General features: G+C 41.4%; 2 protein-coding genes across 2 annotated transcripts in view; both read right to left on the bottom strand.

The window, feature by feature from the left end:
• Window positions 1-269: 269 nt before the first annotated feature.
• LOC311047941 (uncharacterized protein) lies at window positions 270-3,416 on the bottom strand (the record flags this gene model as incomplete). The annotated part of the gene is made up of 3 exons (XM_084060891.1): window positions 3,220-3,416; window positions 2,043-2,086; window positions 270-750 (listed from the first exon to the last, which is right to left on the bottom strand). The coding sequence occupies exons 1-3, from the start codon at window positions 3,277-3,279 to the stop codon at window positions 270-272; spliced, it is 585 nt and encodes a 194-aa protein (XP_083917017.1). The 5' UTR covers window positions 3,280-3,416.
• Window positions 3,417-9,987: 6,571 nt separating this feature from the next.
• The window catches only part of LOC311047942 (uncharacterized protein), a gene marked incomplete at both ends in the record, with an annotated part of 44,876 nt that continues 38,648 nt past the window's right edge, over window positions 9,988-16,215 (bottom strand). The window contains 8 exons of the mRNA XM_084060892.1: window positions 9,988-10,206; window positions 10,511-10,712; window positions 12,305-12,451; window positions 12,725-12,843; window positions 13,724-13,807; window positions 14,292-14,389; window positions 14,794-14,953; window positions 15,803-15,944. Of these exons, the coding sequence (XP_083917018.1) occupies window positions 9,988-10,206; window positions 10,511-10,712; window positions 12,305-12,451; window positions 12,725-12,843; window positions 13,724-13,807; window positions 14,292-14,389; window positions 14,794-14,953; window positions 15,803-15,944 (1,171 nt within the window). The remainder of the gene's footprint in view (window positions 10,207-10,510; window positions 10,713-12,304; window positions 12,452-12,724; window positions 12,844-13,723; window positions 13,808-14,291; window positions 14,390-14,793; window positions 14,954-15,802; window positions 15,945-16,215) is intronic.

Genomic DNA, 16,215 nt, shown 5'->3' on the forward strand with positions numbered 1-16,215 from the left:
AGAGTTAATGATATTTGTCTTATAAATATAAAAAAAAATCACACCCAGTGTGAAGTGGGCGGTGTGTGGTCATCACAACATGACTCACTTTAAAAAAAAGGATAAATGACTTTTTTTAAAGTCCATACTGCTATTCATAGGGCTGCACATGTGTCATGTGTTTCGCTAGCCAATCACAGTCCTGAATTTGCAAAGTCAGCCAATCACATTACAGTTAGTGGTGATGACACTAGCTGTAATGTGATTGGCTGATATGACTGGTATTGCGATTATCGTCCCAGGCGTAGCTTACGGACGGCGTTGTGATGCGTGGTGCTAATCCCCATCCTGCTCAGACGCGTGAAGACCGCCTTTCTGGCGCCGCCGCGGCGCAGCACGCGGCCGACGTAGTACGAAAACGCCGAGAGGTGGCTGTCCCGCCCTCGAAGGGCGATGGCGGCGGCCGCACACGCGTGGCTGCGCTGCGTCCCGGAGATGGCGCAGATCACCGAGAACGTGAACGGCGCCATTCGCTCCAGATCCTCCCTGAGGTCGTCCAGGGAGAAACGCCTCAGCTCCTCCGGAGAGGACTTCCACAGCACGAAGCCCTGGGCCGGGTGGCAGAGGTGCTGGCACTCCTTGTCGACGACCGCCGCCATCACCGGTTTGAGCGCCGCCATCAGACGCTGGTGGTGCACCATCAGCTTGGCCGCCGTGGCGAAGCGGCCCTTCGCCAAGTTGTTGATCACTCCACTGATGTCACAGTCACACCTGTATGAATGAATGAATGAATGTATGAATGTATGAATGAATGAATGGATGAATGAATGAATGGATGAATGAATGTATGAATGAATGAATGAATGAATGAATGAATGAATGAATGAATGATTTTATTTTCATGTCCGGCTGCCTAAAACAGCTCATCCCTTACGGGATTATTCAGACACATTTTAACACATTGGCTGCCAACAACGCAGATCTGCGTTCTTTTGAGGCCTTACAACGCAGGCTGCCAAGAACGCAGATCTGCGTTCTTTTAAAAACATTTTTTTTTTTTTTAGATTTGACCCAAAGACCAAGGAGATATGATTTTTCGAAGATTTAGACTCCCATCCACTTCCTTGTTAACTTAAAACTTAAAAATTCTGTATCTCGGCTCCTGAGTACTTTTATTTTTTCTTTGAAAAGGTCTGGCAGTCTACTGTAGAAAATAAATAAATAATTCTGGCAGCCAATGTGTTAAGAAAGTCAAAAAACACATTCAAGATTTTTTTTAAATGTCCAAAAATAGCAATATTTCCCGTGCCAACATGCTGACACCAAAATAATAAAGGATATACCTGTATCTCTGTGTCCTAGGGTTACTGGGGTAATAATAAAGGATATACCTGTATCTCTGTGTCCTAGGGTTACTGGGGTAATAATAAAGGATATACCTGTATCTCTGTGTCCTAGGGTTACTGGGGTACTAATAAAGGATATACCTGTATCTCTGTGTCCTAGGGTTACTGGGGTAATAATAAAGGATATACCTGTATCTCTGTGTCTTAGGGTTACTGGGGTAATAATAAAGGATATACCTGTATCTCTGTGTCCTAGGGTTACTGGGGTAATAATAAAGGATATACCTGTATCTCTGTGTCCTATGGTTACTGGGGTAATAATAAAGGATATACCTGTATCTCTGTGTCCTAGGGTTACTGGGGTAATAATAAAGGATATACCTGTATCTCTGTGTCCTAGGGTTACTGGGGTAATAATAAAGGATATACCTGTATCTCTGTGTCCTAGGGTTACTGGGGTAATAATAAAGGATATACCTGTATCTCTGTGTCCTAGGGTTACTGGGGTAATAATAAAGGATATACCTGTATCTCTGTGTCCTAGGGTTACTGGGGTAATAATAAAGGATATACCTGTATCTCTGTGTCCTAGGGTTACTGGGGTAATAATAAAGGATATACCTGTATCTCTGTGTCCTAGGGTTACTGGGGTAATAATAAAGGATATACCTGTATCTCTGTGTCTTAGGGTTACTGGGGTAATAATAAAGGATATACCTGTATCTCTGTGTCCTAGGGTTACTGGGGTACTTGATGAACACCTGAGAGAACACAATCAAATAAAGACGGATCATTTTCAGAAGGATCTGGGCCTTATTGACTTCTCTCCATCGGGACAGGACATAAAACGTACGGACTGCAGCTTTAACTCACAGCAAAACTATGCGTGTTGACACAGTACATGACTAGGAGATTTGCTGTAAAATCTATCGTTACACGCTTATACTAACAACTATGAAGCATTATAATTGCATGTTAGCAGCTAACGTTCAGACAGAGCTACTAGCATAGTAGTGTGTGTGTGTGTGTGTGTGTGTGTGTGTGTGTGTGTGTGTGTGTGTGTGTGTGTGTGTGTGTGTGTGTGTGTGTGTGTGTGCGCGCGCGTGCGTGCGTGTTTAATTCCACTGCGTCTGATAGGCAAATATTATACTTTTTTTTCACTACAATAATTTTGACAGCTTTAGTGACTAGTTACTTTGTACATTTAGATTAACCCATTAAACCTCATATGTCCAAAACTGTAACTCTTCAGGATTCAAATGCAAAAAGAATCATAAGTAGCAGCTCAAAACGTGTCGCTTCACGCCGCATTTCGAGCTTGGAGTTAAAATATGGAGATAAGAGGTTTCTGCCTGACAGCAACGATATTGAGCAACATAGGTTTTTCAGAGAACTCCATTTTAACCATGTAAACACCCGTCCTTGGTTCTGGTGACTGACATTGTCCTAATATAAGAGACTGTGTTTTATCAATTACCTTTTTTTAATGAAAAAATGAAATACAATCAAAACATTAAATCAAATAAATGAAAAAAGTAATTGAAAAACACGGCCCCCTCACGTACGGCAGGATGAGTCACCAGAACCAAGGACAGGTGTTTTTGATGAATCTAACATGTTAAAAATGGAGTTTGAAGTTATAATGGGTTTCTATAGGAAGGGGGCGTGACTGATAAAATGAATATCAAATATCTAAATACTGAATCAAGCAACTTAAAAACTGTCTGGGGGGCTCACAAAGGCCTGAGTAGACGATAAAATGACCCAAACATTTTTTGAAAGTGAAATACCCCTTTAAGTAAAAAATAAAAAAGTATGATGTGAGCCTTCACCGTTCAATAAAGTATAACTGAAGCATTATTTAAACTCATGGATCCATTGAATTGATTCATACCTCTGTTGTGCTGCTACGATACGACACGGCACGACCAAGCCTCATCTTTTTCGGTGGCATCTCGTCATCATCACTGTCCTTCCTCTTCTCTCCTCCTCCTCTTCTCCAACCTTCATCGTCCGAGTTTTCCTCAAGCTCAAGTTCAACTTCAGCTTTTTAATAAAAAGAAAACACATTTGCAGGTGGGTTCCAAATTTCAGCCAATCAGGAGAGAGTATCCATTCATCAGCTTAATTGTATAGTGTTCCAGTTAAATACTATCTGCTCATTTCTTTGTGTCATCACTTCCAATTTCACTTGTTTATGCTGTATCCTGTGTGAGTGCTCTCTCCTGATTGGATACAATTGGTATCCCTACTTGAAAATGCATTTGCTGTTTATTAAAGGACGACTTCACTACTTTTCAACATATCTTCATAGGTCCTCGACTCCTCACTAATGCTCATGATAAAATGGTACAATTTTTTTCTAATCAGTCTGTGTCTCAGAGGAGGGCTGTAGACAGTTCAGAAACCCGTCTACCAGTGACATCATCGATGGGGAATCCAAGCTAATTGAAACTGCAGGCTTTGTATTCCTGGAAAGTTGCAATGCAATAATAGATCCCATTGTTCTCGCCTTAATAAAAATCGGAATAAAAAAATTGTAATCTTTTTGGGGGAAAAAATCCTGCCTAACGATGATGTCACTGGTAGACGCGTTTCTGGACTGTCCACAGCCCTCCTATGAGACACAGACCAAGTAGAAAAAAATGGTATCATTTTATCATGACATTAGTGAGGACCTATTATATGAAGGTATGTTGAAAAGTGGTGAAGTCGTCCTTTAAAGAGCTGGAGAGACGGGGAGAAATAAAACCCTGTTACTGAACAAACAGAATTACATAACTTTGTGTTTTAACAAAATAAAATCACTACCCTACCTTTAATCATCAAGTAAAATGTCATGATCATGACAACCTAGCCCTGATGCATGTCATATGACGGTCATGAATGAACTTCAACATAGTGTTTGCACTTTCTCCCTTTTTGGTCCGTTCATCTACATAAAACGTTCAGATTTCAAATATAAAATGCTGACCCCATGGCCATGGATGTTACAATTATGTTCGGGCCCTCAGAAGTACCCGTATGTTCTGTATTGTTCAATAAAAAGCATTTTAATCCGATTGGTGGCCATTTTCCTCATAGAGTTATAATGTATCAGAGTGCAATACACCTCCCAACCGATAGTTGCGTGGTTGAAAGCATACGGACATAATGGCCACCAATCGGATTCAAATGCTTTTTATTGAACAATACGGAATATACGGGTACTTATGCGTACCCGTACACAATAGCAACATCCGTAGCCATAGGGTAAGCACTTTATATTTGAAATCTGAACTTTTAAGTAGACGTGCGGGCCAAAAAGGGAGAAAGTACAAACACTGTTTTGAAGATCCTCCAAGTCTTGAAGACTGTCTCAGGGCTATTATGACAAAACCCTACCTGGCTCATCATCGTCTTCATGGTTATTATTATCACTAACGTCAACCTTCCATTTGTCCAGCACACTGTGGGCCTCCTCCACGCGGACCAGCAGTCTGTAACACTTGGTACAGATCCTGCCGCTGCTCAGAGCGGGTCTGTGATGCAGAACCACGCCGATCCGCAGGAAACGCTCACATAACGGCGGCTCTGATCCGCCGCCGCTGCTGCAGAACAGGGTTCTGCTGTTAGAAATCACGCCGTTCACCACCAGGTTGTTTTTACACAGGCGACATGTCTTCTTCACGTCGTGTTCTTCCTCTTGTAGCTCGACTTTTATCTCGGGTACAGTCTCTCCCAACATGTTTGGCTCATAGAGGTGTAGGTTTGGCTGCGTCCAAAGTCCAAAGTCCATCTTTTCTTTTGTTTACTTTACGTGAGCTCTTCTTCTTCGCCTCCTCCTTCTTCTTTTTCTTTGTGAGTTTTTTTTTGGGGTTGGCATGCGTGAATCGTTGCATTACCGCCACCTGCTGGACTCATTATCTTCAAAGTGCAAACTATATGCGTCTACCCCAAAGCAGTGGTGTAAAGTAACAAAGTACATTTACTCAAGTACTGTACTCAAGTATAATTTTGAGGTATTTTTTACTTTACTAGAGTATTTCCAATTTTCAGTACTTTTACTTCTACTCCACTACATCTCAGAGGCAAATATTGTACTTTTACTCCACTACAATTATTTGAGCACTTTAGTTACAAGCATTGTGAGCTTGTAGATCTGCTATTTTCAAAATATTTGTATACGTTTTACACATTTGAAAACTTGTGAAATGAGACATTCTTCCTAATGAGCACATTTACTTTTGTACTTTTAAGTATATTTTGATACCAAAACCTTTATACTTTTACTTATTTACTGTATTTTTCTTATTTTGAATTCCGTACTTTTACTTGTAACAGAGTATTAAATGTAGTACTTGTTCCACCACTGACCCAAAGTGACCCCACTTCATATGGGGCCAGGCTCCTGACAGAAGGGGATCCGATGTTTGCCTCCACCTCGTATTGGACCTGGACATGTGTTGACAGTTGTTAGAAATGGGGGTATATGAGGACAAACAGTTAAAATGCCAAAGAGAAGCATAATATATATATATAATAATATATATATATATATATAAATATATATATATTATATATTATTATATATATATATTAGAATCAAACCTCTCTGAAAGCCTGACTAAGTTTATCTTTATTTATTTTGTTTCCTTTTATTAGTGTAAAAAGTGTTGTTTGGGTTTGGTCTTTGTTTTAAAATGTTTGTTGATATTTGTCTTTGTTTTTTTAATCATGATTAATGGTAATTTAGGTATTATTCCATATTTCCATGAATATTATTGTTTTTGCCATTCTGTGCCTACGGGTGGACAGACCTTGGGAAGGGTTGGAGGGAAGGGGGAAAATGAAGAGAGGAAAGAAGAAAAGAAGAATAAAAAAAGAAAGGAAAAACAAAGAAGGAAAATGACATTTTCTACCTGTTAGTTTTTTTTTTGTTGTTTCTTATTCTTCTCTCTGTTTATGTTGTACACCTTCTGTAATGTGAATATGGTGCTCAATAGTAAACAGCATAAAAAGCATTACAAAAAAGCCTTCCCTCCATGTATTAGCCAGACCTTCACCACTAATGTCCACAATGTTCAGGACTCTCCTGGCTGCATCCAACACCATCTTTATCCTCTCCCATTTCATTTCCTCTGCATTTCAGCTGAACAATGAATCATCATGGCAATGCCAAAACACGTCTCTTGTCCATGCAGAGCATTGCAGACATTTCCATTTCCTCTCCATTCATTTTCTTCCTCCATCTCACCAAATATTGGCTTCAAAAAACATTCCTGATACCATCCTATATGAAAGACCCTAAAGTATTTGCATTGGTTCTGTGAAGCTGTATTTCTATTGGTTGACCCAGCTGTAGCCCATTCACTGAATGAAATGTCACCACTCAGACTTATCGGAGATCTCTGATCATGTGACTGCGTGAGACTATAGGCGTCAACTCACTTTTAGCGGTGTCACCACCCTCGTTGTTCCAGATTAAAAAACTCAAAATTGCTGAAAAGTAGCCATTTATTAAAATAGAATCCACAAAGAAAAAGGACTACAAATAGCCTACACCAGTGACAAAAAGCACAAGGTCAAATATGTACACTTCAAACCTACTGTATTTACATCTTTCATCATGCTGCCATTCAGACAGACAGAGTATTAATGCAACATTCATCTTCATATCTACAATTATCTGGCAGCATGCCAGGAGTTGCTGCTTGAAGTAGGACATTTTCTGAGACTGTAATAATAAGCAAATTATTTACAATACATGGAAGTTACATTTTACATCAGAACATCCTAAAAAAACTATTTAACCACATGAACCATAGCGTCCTTTTTCAGGGGGGCTATTGTAAAAGCCCTGGGGGGCTTCAGTCAGCTATGTATAAAGGGTTTAAGTGGTTAACAAATCTTCACATATTATAAGATCCTAAAAAATAAACAATTTTGAAACACAAAAATCATATTCTGAATTTACAATACAGTTACATGTGTATTTACAAATAAATAAAGAAAAGAACATTCCATTACTAACATATTTACATTATTTTACAAATCATATCAAACATAAAACATCTATGAACATAAAAGCATGCAAAGTACTGTACACGTACATGTTCCTATAGTATAGTTTTCATTCTATCGATTTAAAGGGTAACCCTGCGTTTTAACAGCGGGCAACTCCGGGCGATGCCGGGCGATATCGCCCAAAAAGATAAAGAAAATCCATCTTTCATCGCCCCCCCGCCCACTTCGCCCGATCGCCGGCTCTCATAGACTTTCATTATATTTTTGGGCGACGTCGCCCAGAGTTGCCCGCTGTTAAAACGCACGGTCAGACCACTTTGGTAGAGGTTTGGGTTGTGTAGTTACCTTGCCATGATGTAACTCCAAAGGTGGACAAGAAATCAAAAATAATTGCTCCATTGATTAGAAATTGATAATTCAAAATATGCTCCTCATTGACTTACATTGTACGGTAAAACAGCTCTCAAAGTCACTCTTTTAGCACATAAACAAACACAAACAAAGTTGATTCAGACAATATAGAACATCACCAAACCCAGTACTGTTTGTTTTTTAAATAGAAATGTTAACTTCCCATTGATATTGCTATTTTTATTAAGAAGAAAACCCGGGCTGGATCCGTGGATCCGGATCTTAAAATAGTAAAATCAGCAGGAAGTTGACATTTTTATTAAAAAAACAAACAGTACTGGGTTTGGTGATGTTCTATATTGTCTGAATTAGCTTTGATTGTGTTCGTTTACGTGCTAAAATAGTGACTTTGAGAGCTGTTTCAGTGTACAATGTAAGTCAATGAGGAGCATATTTTGAATTATCAATTTCTAATCAATGGAGCAATTATTTTTGATTTCATGTCCACCTTTGGAATTACATCATGGCAAGGTAAATACAAAACCCAAACCTCTACCAAAGTGGTCTTGCCCTTTAACCCGCCATGATCAGAATATGAAAAAAAAGATAGCCTCAGGTCGAACTATTTAGAAAATAGAATGTGGTACTGTACTCATCACAGCTCAAGCTACAGTGCACACATGTACTGACAAAACACAAACATAAGGCAAAATGAAGCTTCAAGTTTACAAAGAAGCTGTAAACATTTAGTAAACAACAACAACAACAACAAAAGCATGTTCACCCTGTGAAACCTTTAGACATTCGAAGGAGAAACTGTTTATTAATGTGGCGTAGCTACGTATAATAGTTTATACTCCTCTGGCTCACTGTATAGCGACACTGAATTCAATTTGAGCTGTACCTTTGAAGTACAGTGACTCATTGAAAATGAGTTTTACATTTATGAGGGGGGGTAACGGGTTTGCTCCTGGGGGAACAAATGCATTAACCCATTAAATCCCGGGACGCATCTGTGTCATTTTTTCAGATTTCTTTGGCTATTCAAAAATAGCAGATATGCCGCGCTATGAGCTTGTAGATCTGCTATTTTTGAAAAATCGTGATCATTTTTGCAAATCTTTACATAATATATTTGCAAAATATTTTGTTCCAGGGACCCTCCAGAAGCAAAGATTTGAGTTACAAATGTTCGCTTTAAAAATATATATATCAAAAGATTTGCACACATTTTCACGATTTTTCAAAAAACAGCAGATATACAAGCTCATAGTGTGGCACTCGGTGCCTCGCTATGAGCTTGTTGATCTGCTATAGGCCTATTTGAACAGCCAAAGTATAAGGGTTAAGAAAATGAATATATTGGCTTGGGTTTAAAGAAAAAGACCTGGAAACATGCGCACATGCGCATGCACACACACACACACACACACACACGCGCGCGCGCGCACGCACACGCACACGCACACGCACACGCACACGCACACGCACACGCACACGCACACGCACACCTTGATCCTATATGATGTGCATCAACGTCTGAATTAGTCATTTTCTGCTCTCTGAATGGAAGGCCATTCTGAATGGTCAGAGAGCCTGCCAGGGAGACCAAATGTCCCACAGGTTCGAGTCCAGCCCTCAGCAATGTGTCCCTGAGCAAGACACTTAACCCCGTAACCGCTCCCCCCGAGGCACTGCCCCCGTATCCACTGCCCCCATGCCCACTGCCCCCCGTACTCACTGCCCCCGTACCCACTGCCCCCGTGCCCACTGCCCCCCGTACCCACTACCCCCCGTACCCACTGCCCCCCGTACCCACTGCCCCCATGCCCACTGCCCCCCCCGTACCCACTGCCCCTGTACCCACTGCCCCCATGCCCACTGCCTCGTACCCACTGCCCCCATACCCACCGCTCCTGTTACTATAGGATGAGTTAAATGCAGAGAATACATTTCACTGTATATGCAAATATACAGTGACAAAAATACCACAAAGGACTGCAGATTATATTATATTAATATTATTAATATAAACACAGGCACAATGTTTACCACTTTTCCTTTGCAGATTAAACTTGTGAAATGTAGATGTTAAAAGTACAGCAAGTGTAAAATATAAGAGAGACAGGGTGGATAGAGACAGGGTGGATAGAGACAGGGTGGATAGAGCAATGCTATTCAAAAATAGCTGATCTCGAGTCAGCTATTTCTGAAAAAAGCATTTTTTAATGTCTTCTTTTAAGGTGGTCCCTGGCCAATTACATTTCAATGTGGGGGTCCTTGACATGAACAAGTGTTCTAGTGTTCACAACTTCTTCTTCTCTTTCCTCTTCCCTCCCTCTTTCTCCTCTTCCTCCTTGACGGGGGGCGTGTCCTCGTCAGAGGCAGAGCGAATCACGGCAGGGCTGCTGCCCGAAGCGGCCGAGGTGGGCGTGGCCGAGGAGGGCGTGTCCGTGTCCGTCTGTCTGTCAGGCCCCGGGCTGGTGACAGGGGAGCCGGGGGGGAGGGACGACGAGATGGAGGGCTGCAGGGATTGATTAGTCAATCGCCTAATCAATAACAATAAAGACTACAAGCAGAGCTACAAGAAGTAAAAGTATTGAAAATTGGAAATACTAAATGTACTTAGTAAATGTACTTAGCTACTTTACACCGCTGCCTAAAAGGCAAACAGGAATATTTCTTTTTTTTTTCATATTTTCCAATGTTCAATGCCAAAAACATAATTACCTTATTCGCAATTATTTGTATGACAATTAATAGTCAAGTAAAATGTCCTAATGGTGACAGCCCTACTGTGTGTGCCATCCATTGATTCCTTCTCTTACCTGTAGTGAGATGCTGGACTTGTTGTTCTTCTCTCTGACTTTGGCCAGGGCTCCTCTCAGTCCAGAGGATCTCTGGCTGAGCTCCAGGGCCGCTCGGAGCAGTCTGGGGGTCTCGGGCCGTGCAGGGAGGGTCTGGGCCTGCTGGGGGCGCTCACCGGCCTCTTGTTTAGGCTCTGGTTTCTTTCCCTTGTTTAGCATCTTCCTGTAGAGTCAAGAATCAATCAAGAAGGACTTTATTTGTCACTTACTTATGCAAGTACAAGCAAAATGTTGTTCTGCAGAATTGTACATAATAAATACAATAAAAACAAGTAAGGATAAAATACTGAATGTACTCATCTAGTACATGCTCACAAGTTGTGGGTTTGTAGATCAGCATTTTTTCAGCTATTTTCGAAATTCCACTACTCACATCTAGAGTTCGGGCCGCTACATGGCCCTTAACCCATTAAGACCTGGAACGCATCTGTGTCACTTTTTGATTTGAGCTAAAAAGCATTATTTTACACTTTGGCTATTCAAAAATAGCAGATATACAAGCTCATAGCGCGGCACTCGGTGCCGCGCTATGAGCTTGTAGATCTGCTATTTTTGAGAAATCGTGAAAATGTGTGCAAATCTTGGGATATATATTGTTTTAAAGCAAACATTTTAACTCAAATCTTTGCTTCTGGGGGGGTCCCTGGAACAACATATTTTGAGATGGGGGTCGGCAGCCAAATACATATAAGTTTGCGGGTCCTTGACATGAAAAAGTTAGAGAACCACTGACAGAAACATACGTTTTTTTCAGAATACTGTTGGGATTTAGAAGACATTTATAGAATCGGCGTCAGGTTCATGGGTTAAAACTACGTCACACCGCCGAGCCGACCAATATGTCTGAGTCATATAGTCCAGGGGCCAACACTGATATTTTCACAAATTGGTACCACCTGAGGTGGCCGTAAAGTTTTTGTATTTTTGTATTCCTACGTGTCTCTAGTTTATATTTTGGTATGATACATTTTCCAATTCAGTAGCTTAATGGCAGTTATCACTACCTACCGGCTAATGTATCCGGAGAATCTTTGTGTCTCCTCTTTGTGTGAGAATCTTTGTGTCTCCTACCGGAAATACACCCGGGCATCAAATTATTGTGACAAAAAACAAAATATATCCATGTATTCAAGGCTTCATGGGGTGTGCAATTGATAACTTCTCAGATTTTTGGTGTATGCAAAAAGGCTGCTTTCCATAAGCTTGTAAAAGTTGACCCTCCTTCGGTCTAGGGTGGTCATAGCTGAATGGGTAGAGAGTCCCCCTGGGAAACTTAAAGGAGGAGTTCACCCAAAAAATGATTATTTTCTGTCAATTGCACACCCCATGAAGCCTTGAATACATGGATATATTTTGTTTTTTGTCGCAATAATTTGATGCCCGGGTGTATTTCCGGTAGTAGACACAAAGATTCTACTTTGTGTCTCCTACCGGATACATTAGCCGGTTTAGAGTGATTACTGTCATTAAGCTACTGAATTGGAAGATGTATCATACCAAAATATAAACTAGAGACATGTAGGAATACAAAAATACCAAACATGTACTGCCACCTTAGGTGGTACCAAAATCTGCCTTGGCCCCTGGACTAATAGTGTCAGGGACTTTGTCAGAGCACCCGTTGTACCCATCTGTCTGTGTCCCCTTTGTGCCCATATATGGAGATCTCTGTATCTAAATCAATGCGTTCCTAAAACCTTTATGTCCTCACCAGTATATAGTAACACAAACATGTGCGTGCCGTGCGTGTATCACCTGGCCCTCTTGCGGAGCATTTTCTGGGACTCGGGGTAGTGCACCAGGATCTCATTCAGGTCTTTCTTGTCCAGAATGAAGAGGTTGGCGAAGCCATGAGCGATCACATTGGCCGTACGCCTGTTGCCTCCGCCCACTGCCAGCAAACTGCCAATCAGAGATGATCAACATTAACGACATACGCTATAATGGTCAGTCCAACTTCAGTCACATGGTGTGAGTGAGTGAGTGTCTGCTGAGGACAGAAGATAAGATCTAACACTGGACTATACTGTATATACGTTTTAAACATTTTAAAACATTTTCCTATGGACCGCCTGTAGTTATGCCATGGGACCACTAGTGATCCGTGCACCACAGTTTGAGAAACAGTGCCGTAAAACATGTTCTTACACTAGACGTGGTGTAAAAGCTGCTCACCTGATTTCTCCGAAGACGGACCCCGCTCTGAGAGTGACAAACACTGTCTTCCCGTCCGGACCGCCGACCACCTGGACCTCCCCCGCTTTAATGATGTACATCTCCCTACCCACCTCCCCCTGGAGGAAGAGAGAGAGAGAGAGAGAGAGAGAGAGAGAGAGAGAGAGAGAGGGGGGGGGGGGGTACAATACATAAAGTAGAGCACACACTTGAGAGGTTCAATCACCTACACTATTCTACAACAGGTAACATAGGGACAATACACATGTAAGAAATCATTTCTCATGACTTTATTGAAATTGACTATAAACTACGTCATAGTGACATCCACATACAGTAGCAGCAAAAAGCAGCCATTCATATAAGCCAGGGAAAAGCCAACAGCACAGCGCCTGTACACAGCTCATAGATGCACCGTAGATACACAACACGACACGACACGACACAGAACATTACAAAGTAACAGATGCTAGACTCTTTTTGTCCATCAGTTTAGATTTGTGGTGTTTGTCTACATACATACAATACTAATTTGTATTTGTTTTCTGCTGAATCAAATAAAAAACATAGAGAGAAAGAGAGTGAGAGAGAGACATACAGAGAGAGTGCGTGAGAATGAGACAAATAGAGCCAGAGAAAGAGAGTGGCGAATAGCAAAAATAGCCAATCTATATTTCAAATTATGTTTTTTTAAATTATCGTCACAATAATAGGGGCATTTAGAGGCAAATATTGTGATATTTGATTTTGTCCATATCGGCCAGCCCTAGTTAAAATACATCATGTCATCCTCAAACTAAAATGTGCTGTAAATCATTGTGTTATTATTATATTAATGTGTTATTATTATTATATTATTATTAAATCATTGTGTTATTATTATATTAATGTGTTATTATTATTATATTATTATTAAATCATTGTGTTATTATTATATTAATGTGTTATTATTATTATGTTACTATTAAATCATTGTGTTATTATTATATGAATTTGTACCTTTTTGCAGACATAATCCCCAGGCAGGTAGACGACAGAGCGGAGGCTCTTCAGCATGTCAAAGATCATCTGTCTGTCACAGCCCTGCAGGTCAACCAAACACCAGACATATACAGTACATGTGAGGGTGAGGAAACAGCTCTACTGTAGTCAGAAGAACAGCCTTTTTAACCACTTAAACACCAGCATCCTTACTGAGGGGAAAGCTTTCTCAGAAAATAGCCGATCGACAATCTCACAACGTGTCACGCTGCGACGCTTTGTGAGCTTGTCAATCAGCTATTTTCAGAGAACGCTTTCCCCACAATAACAGAAAACAAAAAAGACACTAGTAGGGCCCTGAGGGACTCCAGTCAACCATATGGGGTTTAAGTGGTTAAGCATGTTTCATATAAACGTGATCTTAGGGCCTGTCTCAGTTCAGTGGAGGAATGGAACTCATTAGTAACTCATTAGTGCATTTATTAAAGTACTGTAACATTTGTCCTATGCATTCAACCCATCCTAACTATTAGGAGCAGTGATTTAACTCATTCTAACTATTAGTACCATTGGGCAATTCAAATACCTGAAACAGAGGAACTTTGCTGACGATGGAGTAGTTGACGTCTATAGCGATGTCCAGACGCATCTTATCTGGGAGCTGAGTCAGCAACTCCTGCTCATCTGGAGGACAGAGACAGAGAGAGACAGTGCAGGACAGAAGTCTTCTCAGTATCTCTTTCTAATGCTCCACACACACACACACACACACACACACACACACACACACACACACACACACACACACACACACACACACACACACACACACACACACACACACACACACACACACACACACACACACACACACACACACGCATATATACACACACACACACGCATATACACACACACACACACACACACACACACACACACACGCATATACACACACACACACACACACACACACACACACACACACACACACACACACACACACACACACACACACACACACACACACACACACACACACACACACACACACACACACACACACACACACAGACCATTGTCCTTACCCAGCATGCCTTGCGACTGCCAGGTGTAGTTGTACCAGGTCTTGACGCGGTTCTGGACGTCTTTGGGGATGCGATAGGAGGCCATGTATTTAATGGTGTTGTCCACACAGGTGCGGTAGTAGGTCTGAGCCGCTGTGGCCGCACCCACAACGTCACGCATCTGAAATCAACATGTTAATGATGATCAATGACCAGGGATGTGCAGAGGGATTTGGAGAGGCAGGGGCTGGAATTTCAAAAGGTCACCAAACAATTACCATATTTTTAGGCCCGAAAACCCAAATAACCCGAAAATGTGTCATTGCGTGCTTAAAGTCACTCATCCAACAAGCTTTGAAATGAGCAGGTTGGACCTTCCGTTGCAGAGATAATGGCCAAAACATCTTGAAAACGGCCACTTTCGCCGATTTTCGATCGCCGATTGAGTTCTGGCCATTGTCGCCCGTTTTTCTTTAATAACACGGGCTAGGAAGGTCGGACGGCGACTAACTAGAGACCTGAGTAAAGTTCACTTTGAGCTGCATCTAACATATTCACTGCCATTCCTGTCGGCCTTACCGTTAGGCCGCTAGGGGCAGTTGAAATCTTCTTTTTTGGGGGTAATAGATTTTTTGTTCTAGTCTGGAGAGGGCACATTTTTTACCGACGGGTAAAAGGGCAGGGGCCCAAGCCCCCTTTCATGTCTATGTGTGCATGTGCCTGCCAATGACATCACGCCAAGACTCAGGGCACAAAACATCAGGTTAAAGAATAACTTCTTTCCAAAAGCTGTGAGACGTGAACTCTGAGACCTTATGTTGCTTTTATTTGCACGTTAGAGTTGGATATTATTATATGTTTAAGTTGTGTCGTTTTAATTTATTCTGCCATGACCAGAAGGACATGAGTAACACATTATGTTCTGTACTTCTGTATGGAATGACAATAAAACTCCTTGAACCTTGATGGAATTCAGTCATTGGACTATAGCTGACTGTGAGCACCGGCGCGCTCCATGTCGTCAACCCACCTGTCCTATCATGATGGAGAAGGCAAAGACTCCAACAAAGTAGTTGATGAGCTGGAAGACGATCTCAAACAGGGTGGTGGGGTCCGGCAGGCCTCCGATGGTGATCAGGGTCTTCACCGCAAAGTAGTAGCAGCGAATGTAGCTGAAGGTACAACACAGACAATGAGCTACAGCAATAGATACTGTGAAGGAGAATGTAGCTGAAGGTACAACACAGACAATGAGCTACAGCAATAGATACTGTGAAGGAGAATGTAGCTGAAGGTACAACACAGACAAAGAGCTACAGCAATAGATACTGTAAAGGAGAATGTAGCTGAAGGTACAACACAGACAATGAGCTACAGCAATAGATACTGTGAAGAAGCCCAATTAGTCCATTTCACACATCGCTGACAAGAACTGATCTTCAA

Source organism: Gymnoscopelus microlampas (genome assembly GCF_963454915.1).
Source record: "Gymnoscopelus microlampas genome assembly, chromosome: 6".
In the NCBI taxonomy this organism is placed as follows: domain Eukaryota; kingdom Metazoa; phylum Chordata; class Actinopteri; order Myctophiformes; family Myctophidae; genus Gymnoscopelus; species Gymnoscopelus microlampas.